Source organism: Octopus bimaculoides, chromosome 25 (genome assembly GCF_046866305.1).
Source record: "Octopus bimaculoides isolate indiv1 chromosome 25, ASM4686630v1, whole genome shotgun sequence".
Taxonomy (NCBI): Eukaryota; Metazoa; Mollusca; class Cephalopoda; order Octopoda; family Octopodidae; genus Octopus; species Octopus bimaculoides.
In genome coordinates this window covers 21,513,083-21,524,909 of record NC_142952.1, presented here as the reverse complement: position 1 = coordinate 21,524,909, position 11,827 = coordinate 21,513,083, and the positions used below count along the sequence as shown (strand labels likewise).

The following is an 11,827-nucleotide window of genomic DNA, read 5'->3' as shown; positions in this document are numbered from 1 at the left end:
TGGCCAAATGTCTTCTATTATAGTCCCGAGCCGACCAATGACTTGAGTGAATACAGTTCTATATTTAAGAGATAAGGAATTATTTACATTATTTACATTTGACGGATATTTGTCCTCATCTTGTTTGTTGTTAACACAACGTTTCGGCTGATATACCCTCCAGCCTTTATTAGGTGTCTGGGGGGAAATTTCGAACCTGGGTTCTCATTCCTAAGGTATTTTTCGATATTATTATTATTATTATTATTATTATTATTATTATTATTATTATTATTATTATTATTCAGGTCACTGCCTGGAATTGAATTCAGAATCTTGGGGTTAGTAGCCCGTGCTCTTACCATTACGCCATATGCCCGTAGGTCTCATTCTTTTGTTGTCATTTTATTATTAATATATATATATATTTAGTCAGTGAAATCATATATCCCAAAAAGAGGCACATTCTTAAATACGTGTATGTGTGTGTGTGTGTGTGTGTGTGTGTGTGTGTGTGTGTGTGTGTTCTTTTACTTGTTTCAGTCATTAGACTGCAGTCATACTGAGGCACCGCCATAAAGAAATTTTAGTCGAACGAATCGACTCCAGTACATATTTTTATTTTTTAAACCTGGTACTTATTCTATTGCCAAACCGCTAAGTTACGAGGACGTAAACACATCAACACCGGTTGTCAAGCGGTGGGAAGTGGTTTTCAAACACACACACACACACACACACAAACACACACGTATATATTTAAACACAACCGGGTTCTTTCAGTTTCTGTCAGCCAAATCCACTCACTAGGCTTTGGGCAGCTTGGTGCTATAGTAGGAGACACTTGCCCAAGATGTCACACAGTGGGACGGAACTCGGAGGTGTGTGGCTGGGAAACAATCTCCTTACCACATAGCCACGCCTACAATTGTGTGTGTGTGTGTGTGTGTGTGTGTGTGTGTGTGTGTGTGTGTGTGTGTGTGTGTGTGTGTGTGTGACTTTGTGTCCTTCACGTGCACACCCACCACTTGGTTTGTTTACACCCTCGTAATTTAACGTTTTAGTAACGGAAACCAATATGATATAAACACCAAGCTTAAAAAATAGGTCCTGGGGTTTATTTGTATGACAAAAAGCCGTGGAAAGTGCCGCCCCAGCATGGGCGCAGTCCAATTACTGAAACAAATAAAAGAATGGGTTCTTTGTTCTTTCCTTTTTGGTTCTCCATTATACGAAGGTTAGGCAACAAAATAAGTTTAGGAACCGCTACCCTGATTGTCAAAAACAACGAACACATTGAGAAATACAGGTGTCGAAGAGACGGTTGGGTGGGGAGGGGGCAATCGTTGACTTTTGTCCTTTAGTTCCACTTTTGTCATTGAGATTAACAAACGTGAAAGTGAAACGCTCAACGATCGATCGTTGGTGTGCTGTGCGTAGGGGAAATGGCTTGACGGTCACTGCTTGAATGCCTGTGATTTAGAGCTAAATAACAACAACAAAGAAGTCCACTACAAGGTTGTTTGACCTGCTAAATATAACAACCAAACCACACTCAAATAAAACGCTAAGCATCTTTAAAGACGAACACATTAAAGCATGTAGTCTGTGTGTACTATGACTTGAAAGTCTGGAGGTCCCAGCTGGAGTACCTTTGATTATCTGTCAATGCAATCAAAGTCGACTCAGAGGGGTTAGCATTCAGTTTATTGTGAAAAAAAGAAGTGAATAAGTGAAAGTAAACTGCGCCCCCTAGTGACGAGGGTACAATCTGTCAGATTGAGATACCTGACAGTATGCGAGAAACACTTAGCTCATTATAATGTAACAGATATTGCCAGAAACGTATTTGATATCGGATGGTTGGGCTTCCTGTGTTAGTTTAGACTACAAACATAGTTGTGAAGTTATGAAGTTGTGACTTGTCACTTTCGGTTTCTATCGCAATTTACTTTCACTTTTTAAGACACTAAAATGCAAGTTAACCGATTTGGAGTCCATCAGCAACAACAAAAACAACAAAAGACCCCTTTTGAGGTTGTTCGATCAGCTATAAATAACAACCTAATCTCCCTCATATCATACCCAAACCATCTTTAAAAGGGGGAAGATATTAAACAGTGTAGTCCCAGTTAGCCCTAAAAAAAAGATGAGATGATCAAAGCTGTGTTACCATCGTTCTGTTAGTTCAAATGTGACCTATTGCTAAATAACAACAGTAAAACAAGGAAGCTTCTATGTGGTTGCTCGATTTGCTAGAAATAGATACCAAATGTAGTTCAAATTACACCCGGCTGTCATCAAATGAGTTTGTGTAACACATTAAGTATTGTTGATATTCATAATCAGTCACACAATATTTCCTGCAATGCACCCCCTTCCACGCACACATGTACATTTACATTGACACTTACACACACACATATTGAACTCTATATTGCTTAAGGTATAAGTTTCGTTAAGGAGATTTAATAAGGCTGGAAAAACGTCTCGTTGATTTCACCACTTAACGATTTAGACAAAAGACAGTCGATTGGTAGAATCGTTAAGGCGTCAGATAAATTGCTTTGCAATAACCATTCCAGCTCTCTACGCTCTGAGTTCAAATCAAGTCGAGGTCAACTTCGTCTTTTATTTTTTCGAAGTTGATAAATAAAGTATCAGTGCTGTATTGATATCCATTTCTCTCTTTGTCTAATTTTCTTTCTTTATGTCTTTCTTTCGTTGTCTGTTTTTCGTTCTTTTCTTGTCTTTCTTTTTGTTTTCCGGTTTAGATAGATAGATAGATAGATAAATGTAGATAAACCTGTGTACCCTTGATTAATAACTTCATAACATTAAACCTTAATTAAATTTGTTGTTTAGTTTCATCATACAATATGTTAATATGACATTATGTAATATTATCTGAGGTTATTAAGTGCTTGGAGGTGCAACAGAGAGTCGATAAGCGATGTTCATTACCATCGTTTGTGTACGACTTCATACAGTGTTGTTTCATTTATTGCTGCAGTTTTAGGAACAGATCTTGAAAGCTGGCTGAAGTATTATTGTATGTATTAGCGTGCGTGCATGTGTGAGAATTCATGTGTGTGATGTGTGAGAATTCATGTGTGTATGTGTGTCCCCTCTAGACGACGATGTTTACAATCAATTTACAGTCAATAAATATAACTGAGCAACATCTGGTAAAGAGATTACAAAGTGAATCACGTGACTTTTTGGCCACCATTTTTTCACTGGGAAATAAACCAAATGATATATTCGTTCAACTACTCTCTTTACTCTCTTTTACTTGTTTCAGTCATTTGACTGCGGCCATGCTGGAGCACCGCCTTTAGTCGAGCAAATCAACCCCAGAACTTATTCTTTGTAAGCCTAGTACTTATTTTATCGGTCTCTGTTGCCGAACCGCTAAGTTACGGGACGTATACACACCAGCATCGGTTGTCAAGCGAAGTTGGGGGTACAAACACAGACACACAAACACAGACACACACACACACACACACACACACACACACACATATATATATATATACATATATACCACGGGCTTTTTTTCAGTTTCCGTCTACCAAATCAACTCACAAGGTTTTGGTCTGCCCGAGGCTATAGTAGAAGACACTTGCCCAAGGGTGCCACGCAGTGGGACTGAACCCGGAACCATGTGGTTGGTAAGCAAGCTACTTACCACACAGCTACTCCTGCGCCTCTGGGAATAGTAACTATAGATATATGGATAGATAGATAGATAGATAGATAGATATATGGTTATACATGCGCGTGTATTTATGTGTTGCGTTCAACACTTTCCAGCCTATCTAATCTGCAGCCTCTTGTAACAAAGTGCACAGTAAATAGTTTAACTGTAATTAGGCTATTAAGAACTCCAACATTAGTCAACATGATGAATAGGGGGGGGGGGGTAAATATCTGAGGGAAAAAGTTACATTGTTTCATTAAGCTGTTTGATAGAATTCAGCAATACAAAATACTTCCTTGGCGTATTTCTCGAAACACATGCATTTGTGTGTGCCTGTATGTGTGTGTATATGTGTGTATGTGTGTGTGTGAGCATATGTGTATGTGCGTATATATGTATATATTCCTTTTTTTATTGTTTCAGTCATTAGACTGCGGCCATGGTGGGGCACACGTTGAAGAATTTTAGTCAAATGAATCGACCCCCAGTACATATTTTGTTAAGCCTTGTAGTTATTCTAACGGTTTCTTTTGTCGAACCGTTAGGTTACGAGGACATAAACACACTAACACTGGTTGTCGAGCGATGATGGGGAACAAGTGCGCGCGCGCGCACGCACGCACGCACGCACAGGTAGGCTGACTGTGACTAGAGCTGTGAAATCTTGCATGCATTAATTTCAATCTTATTAATAACTGCATTGTTTCTTTTCAAGTAAACTGACTGTTCAAAGAAGACTTCAAAACTAACTAGTAACAACTTCTCTTGAAAATCAATAAAATTTGGCATCGTGGTGTTATCAAGTACCTACAGGAAAAGGATTTAGCCCCCAGGACATTTATGCTGACATTGTTGCTACATTAGTAGATAACTGACGCTCCAGCTTTGTCAACAGTGCAAAAGTGGGAAGCTGAATTTAGGAAGGCACCTGCAGACATTGGGTCATCTTGAAGATGACCAATGTCTGGAGGTGCTTTAACTACAGCCACCTTGGAAAACATTGATCGTGTTCACCACATGGTGATGGATGACAAGCGATTGAATATAAATCAAATAGCCAATGCTATAAGCAATTCCCATGAGAGAGTTGAGAATATTTTGCACAATGAAGTTGACGTGATGAAGGGTTCTGCTCGGTAGGTGCCATGTCTTCTGACGCCTGATCAAAAGCGGACCAGTTTGATCACACCACAGAAAAATCTAACATTGTTTGAGGCAAATCTAGTTGGTTTCCTTGAACGTTTCCTAACCCAGATGAGTGTTGGCGCCATCACTTTGAGCCAGAGACAAAGAGACAATTCAGTCATCTGCAAAGAATGCCAAAGTCGTTTTATCTGTAGGGAAGATGACAGCCTCAGTTTTGGGGGATGGAAAAGGCATTGTGTTTATTAACTATCTTCAAAAGGGCCACACCATCAATGGAGAATACTATGTCAACTTACTGTGGCAGTTACAAAAGGCTATCAAGACCAAATGCCCAGGAAAGGGGTCTTGTTTCATCAAGAAAGTGCTCAGCACACAAGTCCTTAGTTTCAAGGGCTGTTGTGTACGACTGTGGCTTTGAGCTGGTTGATCAATTTCCCTATTCTCCTAATTTGGTCCCATCTGACAATCATTTTTCATCAATATGAAAAAATACTTGGCTGGGGAGCAGTGTCGCATTGATGATGGTATCATATCTGCTGTTGTTGACATTTTGATGAAGCTTCCTCACTAACGGGATTGAAGCACTGTAACACCGATGAAAGAAGTGTGTGGACCGCAAGGGGGTGTAAGTTGAAAAAATAAACTTTATTTGGTCAGATTCCGTGAGAGTATCCTGTTCAGCCTATGAACTTTTCAGACGACACTTGCATATATGTGTGTGTGCGTGCGTGTGTGTGTGTGTGTGTGTGTGTGTGTGTGTGTGTGTGTGTGTGTGTGTGTGTGTGTATTATAATATAACAATATTCAGTCGAATAAGGTACTTAAAGTTGAGGCACCTGGTTAGGTTGGAATAAAATGCACTCAACAATTATAGATGATACAGAAGTACTGGCAGTACAGGCATTCGAATTCAAGAGCATTGCTATATTTTTATATAATATATGCAGCTATAAACTCACATCAATACTATTGAATGTCAGCTCACCAGAGTTTTGTATATAATACATTTGCTAGAGAAAACTTGTATTATTACGAATTATACTTATAACCAGTAGGTGTGTTTATATGAACATATTTACATATTGCAAAAAAAACCAAGAAAGAGAGATTGAAAATAATACAGAATAAACCATAATGTAAATCCAATGGTCGATACATATGATGAAGGGCAAAGAAAAGGATAAACATAAAACAATAGAATAAGTCAGCAGATAATGTTGTTTCCTGTCTTCAGAAAGTGTATAAACCATACGGTTAGGTAATAGTTTGTGTTTTTAATTACTCGGTTGTAGATATACTAAAATTCGAACGATACAAAGAAGACTAGCAGGGTTACTGCGCAAGGGTGACACGCATACTTGTGAAGCGCTCCATATTTTATTAAAAGGGGCGAGCTGGCAGAATCGTTAGCTCTCCGAGCAAAATGTTTAGCGGCATTTCGACCGTTTTTACGTTCAAAGTTCAAATCCTACTGAGGTCGACTTTGTTTTTCATTCTTTCGGGGTTAATAAAATAGTACCAGTTGTGCACTGGGGTTGATCTAATCGGCTTAGTCCATCACTCGGAATTGCTGGCCTTGTACCAAAATTTGAAACCAATTACTCTTTTGTACGTCTGCAAGATGGAAAAGCAATCCGTAAATTTGCCCAAAGAAAGGTCTCTCAAGTGTCAGCCACTACTCAATGCAGTGGCCACATTTACACACGAACATAGACGCCAAGATATATATTGACGAGCAAGACAGACGACGAGAAAGTAATTATCACAGACCAATGGGAGGAAGAAAATTGTAAAAGGAATTTTTATGCATCTACACCCGAATAAAAATTCCCGTGCTAATCCATGAAAATATGAAGTTGAAATTCGGAAAATTAAAAATGCAAAGCAATAAAATTATAATTCTCCATTCTTGCATTCATGGTAATTGACAGTCAGATTATCAAAATCATAGAATATTCCATTGTATATCTGTAAACTCTATACATACATACATACATACATACATATATGCATACATACATACATATATGCATACATACATACATGCATGCATGCATGCATACATACATACATACACATACACACAAGCATACGTACAACGTATGTAGTACTATGTATATATGTGTGTGTGCATGTATGTTTGTATGTATATATGTATGTGTGTGTGAGTGTATAGATAGTGATCTTTTGTAGCATATAAATTAAGGATTTGCATTCTTTCCCCAAGATCCCATGTTCAGCCATACTTTGCTCCAAACCGGTTGTTAAGTATCCTGTTGTATGTATGTATGTATGTATGTATGTATGTATGTATGCGTGTATGTATGTATGTATGTATGTATGTATGTATGTATGTATGTATGCATACATGCATGCATAACGTTGTGCATCAGCATGTATATTTCATTTTTTTTTTCCAAAAGGAGAATATTCCAATTTAATTGTTCGTATATTCAGAAGTATACTCCTTTCAAATTCATTGTATATGCATATGTACTCAATAAAATGTTGTATAATTCTGTTCAGCCATTTACTGATGAATTAGTTTTCGATTGTATCGACTTAGTGATACACTTTGAGTCTATAGTTGTGTATATTATATAATGATACAGCAACACACTTGAGTTCGAATGCCGGTGAAACAATTGTAAATTTATGTAACAAAAGAATTTGCTCGCTCCACACTCCTTATTAATAATTATATATATATATATATATATTCTTTTATTCTTTTACTTGTTTCAGTCATTTGACTGCGGCCATGCTGGAGTACCGCCTTAAGTCGAGCAAATGTCATATGAAGAGAGAGGGGGAGCAGCATGCGTGACAATTAACACACACGCACACACACACACACACACACACATAGGTGAGAGAGTTGGTATGTCAAAGCACGTGGTTGGATGTATAAAAGACAAAATAGAGTGAAAAAACTACAGAAGGCTTGTGTTATATGGTTAAAGAATATATTTAAATCGTTATGTTAGAAAAATGTTATAAAGGCACAGGAGTGGCTGTGTGGTAAGTAGCTTGCTTACCAACCACATGGTTCTACTATAGCCTCGGGCCGACCAAAGCCTTGTGAGTGGATTTGGTTGACGGAAACTGAAAAAAGCCCGTGGTATATATGTATATATATATGTGTGTGTTTGTCCCCCCAACATCGCTTGACAACCGATGCTGGTGTGATTACGTCTCCGTAACTTAGCGGTTCGGCAAAAAAGACCGATAGAATAAGTACTCGGTTTACAAAGAATAAGTTCTGGGGTCGATTTGCTCGATTAAAGGCGGTGCTCCAGCATGGCCGCAGTCAAATGACTGAAACAAATTAAAGAGTAAAAGAGTATATAGTAACATTGTTTTAGGAGAAATCTGCCACCACAATTTGTAATCTTTCAATTCTATCAATATACCATTGAACACCAACACAAGTTAGATTAAATAAGGAAACCTACTTCATTGAAAAATATAAGCCAAAGCTTAACCATTTCTAACATTTTTAAATAAGGAAACTCACCTCATTGAAAAAAATATAAAGCAAAACCTAACCACTTGTAACATTCTATTCCTTCTAAACCAAATCATGTTAAATCAATAAAGTCTAGTCATTCCCAACATTTTTGATTATCTCTCTTATACCTGTCTGGAACTCCATAGTTCACAACATAGCGAAGACATGACACAATATAGGTAAAGAAATTTGAAAAGAAAATACGAAACCAGTTATTTCTCCAAAAGCAATGTTACTATACGCACAATTTTATAACATTTTTCTAACACAACGATTTAAATATATTCTTTAACCATATAACACGTCTGAAGTTTTTTCACTCTATTTTGTCTTTATATATATATATATATATATATATATATCCTTGTTTCTTTCTGTGTTCCTGTCTGTGGAAGAGCGTAGGCTCGAAACGTTAAAGACTTTTTCAATTCCCGAGCGTTATACTAATACATCTATTTGTTTTTTTATACCACCTATCTTCGTCTGTTGTTTTTTGTGAATTCTCCCTATATATATATATATATATATATATATATATATATATATATATATATATATATAGATAGATAGAGAGAGAGAGAGAGAGAGAGAGAGAGAGAGAGAGAGAGAGAGAGAGAGAGAGAGATAGATAAATAGATAGATAGATAGATAGACAGACAGACAGACAGACAGACAGAGAGTAATAAAGAATATGGGAAAAACATAAAAGAGAGAGAGCCGTATGGTGACAGAAAGAAATCTGTCAATCTAAAGTTGAGTTCATTACATTTGATGCATATTTGTCCTGATCTTGTTTGTTGTTAACACAACGTTTCGGGGCTACTAACCCCAAGATTACGAGTTCGGTTCCAGGCAGTGACCTGAATAATAATAATAATATAGGCCAGATATAGTTGCCAATAGGCCATATATCGTAAGCCAATAGGCCAGATATAGTAAGCCAATAGGCCAGATATAGTTGCCAAAAGGCCAGATATAGTGGCCAATAGGCCAGATATAGTTGTCAGAGATCATGAAGGAAAAAATGCTCTCTAATTGATGTATCAATACCAGCAGGTGACAACGTTTCTCTAAAAGAAATGGAGAAACTTTCAAAATACAAAGACCTGGAAATAGAGGTAACTCGAATGTGGAATCTAAAAACAGAAACAATCCCTATCATAGTGGGTGCATTAGGTATGATAAAAAAATATTCAGACAAATACATAACAAAAGCACTAGGATTTACAAGTATATATAGTATACAGAAAATTGCACTACTCAGCACAACACACATCCTACGCAAAACACTTTCAATACAGTAAGCATAAGAGCATCACAGCAAACCACAGCACATACCCAAGGCACACAGAGCTGCGTCCGGTAGTGAAGTGAAAGCACGCTATAAAAATAAAACTCCTGAATAAGAATAATAATAATAATAATAATAATAATAATAATAATATCGAAAAATACCTTAGGACTGAGAACCCAGGTTCGAAATTTCCCCAAGACACCTAGTGAAGGCTGGAGGGTATATCAGCCGAAACGTTGTGTTAACAACAAACAAGATGGCAAATATCCGTCAAATGTAAATAATGTAAATAATCTACATAATTCCTCATCTCTTAAATATAGAACTGTAAAGTTGAGTTATTTCTCGTAGAAAATTATATATGTTTTATTATTTACGGACAACTTTCTCATTGGAACGCAGATTTCAAAAGCCAAATTCGTTTTCCTCGGGGACGCACCGTTTCAGAGACTTTAGTCATTCTTTAATAGCAGTCATGTTGTTCAGCACCGTTAGAGGGCGTGAGACTGTCGGAAGATGTCAAGATGGTATTACTTCCCGATGGTAGTTGATGAAGAGAATTATCCCGCAATGCAAGTTGTGTTTCATTTTCTGTATCCATTTCACAACTATATATATATATATATATATATATATATATATATATATATATAAACCATCAACATATTCAAAAGAATAATAGAATATACCCACGCCTTTTTTCTGTTAAATTTAGGGATTATGATTTTTATGGCGGTAAATACGTAAACATGCGAATCCTGCATGAATTAGGAAACGGTAGCGAGTGAAATGTTGTAAATAGAATTATGAGCCTCCACCGTATACTCTACTATATATAAATTACAGTATGTGTATGCATATTGACTAATGCATGCATTTCTACAATTCTCAATCGATTTTCACCAAACTTTACACACATTAATTATGTCCCAATGATGGTCATGCACCATAACATTTTGGCCAGAGCTCCTGCATAAATGGACAAACCAGGAAAAATGGTGGTTTACACGGGTTTTTCCTCTAATTCGTTGTAAGTACATAATTTTTTTGTATGTAGGGACTTCCATACTTTTAAAATCTTATATGGTCATATATTGGCATTAGAAAATATTTTTAAGTAGTTTTCACATTTATTTATTTATTATTTATTTATATGTTGCAATAGTGTATTATTATTTGGTTAGATAATATTATAAAAGTGAAATGATTTATTTGTTTATTTATTGATTTCGACTGTCCGCCTGCGACGGTGATTAAATTGACTAGGAACACTGTACGCGGTGAATATCCAATACCAAACAATCTTAATCTCTATATTTAAACTGCATTAAACTTTGGCAAGCTTACCTTTACTTATTCTGAGTTACTTGAAACATGATCTTTCCTTTCCTCTCTTCTATTTGTTGATACCTTTGTTTACCTACTAATGCGTTGTTTCACTTATTTACCCATTCATTATGATATTTCGAACGCGACATCTTTTCACTGCGAACTGCTAAAGATTCAAAGTAGTACTCGTGAACTGAAGTCAAACTCTTTCTGTCTTCAGTTTTCGTTACCTGAAGTCAATTTCAGAGTGGTCGTACACTGTAAGCACGTATGCCATTTTTGAACGTACCAATCATACTTCTCTCCGAAAAAATAGTTCTCTGTGCTGTTGAATAAAATAAACACGCAGAGGGGAAGTTTCAACGTCTTCCTTCAATTTTCTTACACCATTTATGTGGCTGTTTCTGACAAGAAATTTCGCTTTCACGCAAAACAACTATATTTTGTAGTCATTGTCCGTAATCTACTCCCAAAACGCTTCAGTAGCTCTACTTTGCATCGCTTGCAAACTTATATGTTCTATGATCATTAAAGCGCAATGACCTCCACAATAACCAGCCTTCAATTTGATTTTCCGTTCCAAAGTTAATCGGAAACATAGACTGCCGTGCTACTCATAAACCTTCTAGGAAGTTCAAATATTTGGTGAAAAAAATACCACCAAAGCAACTTAAACCATCCAAAGGACGGGTGCGTTTGTTAGTTGAATATAGGAAATAGTCTTAATATTAAGGCATATAAACCCCCGTAACTGAAAAAAAATCGGCATTACTTTGCTTCTATGACAGCGGTTTACATTTTTGCAGAATTTCAGTCTTATTTCTTCTTAATTCATAAAATTAGTTATATTCTAAGTTCTTAA

General features: G+C 36.7%; 1 protein-coding gene and 1 non-coding gene across 3 annotated transcripts in view; both read left to right on the top strand.

Annotated features, from left to right (window-relative positions):
- Positions 1-11,827, top strand: part of LOC106878410 (solute carrier organic anion transporter family member 2A1) — a 114,460-nt gene that overhangs the window by 569 nt on the left and 102,064 nt on the right. Inside the window, exon 2 of one of the 2 annotated variants that reach the window (XM_052976333.1) lies at positions 288-358. The exons of the other annotated variant lie outside the window; for it this stretch is intronic. Coding sequence (XP_052832293.1) covers positions 353-358 — 6 coding nt within the window. The 5' untranslated portion in view covers positions 288-352. The remainder of the gene's footprint in view (positions 1-287; positions 359-11,827) is intronic. 2 annotated transcript variants of the gene reach the window in all.
- Positions 6,106-6,211, top strand: LOC128250734 (U6 spliceosomal RNA). The gene has a single exon (XR_008266732.2). It is a non-coding gene; the product is annotated as a U6 spliceosomal RNA (small nuclear RNA).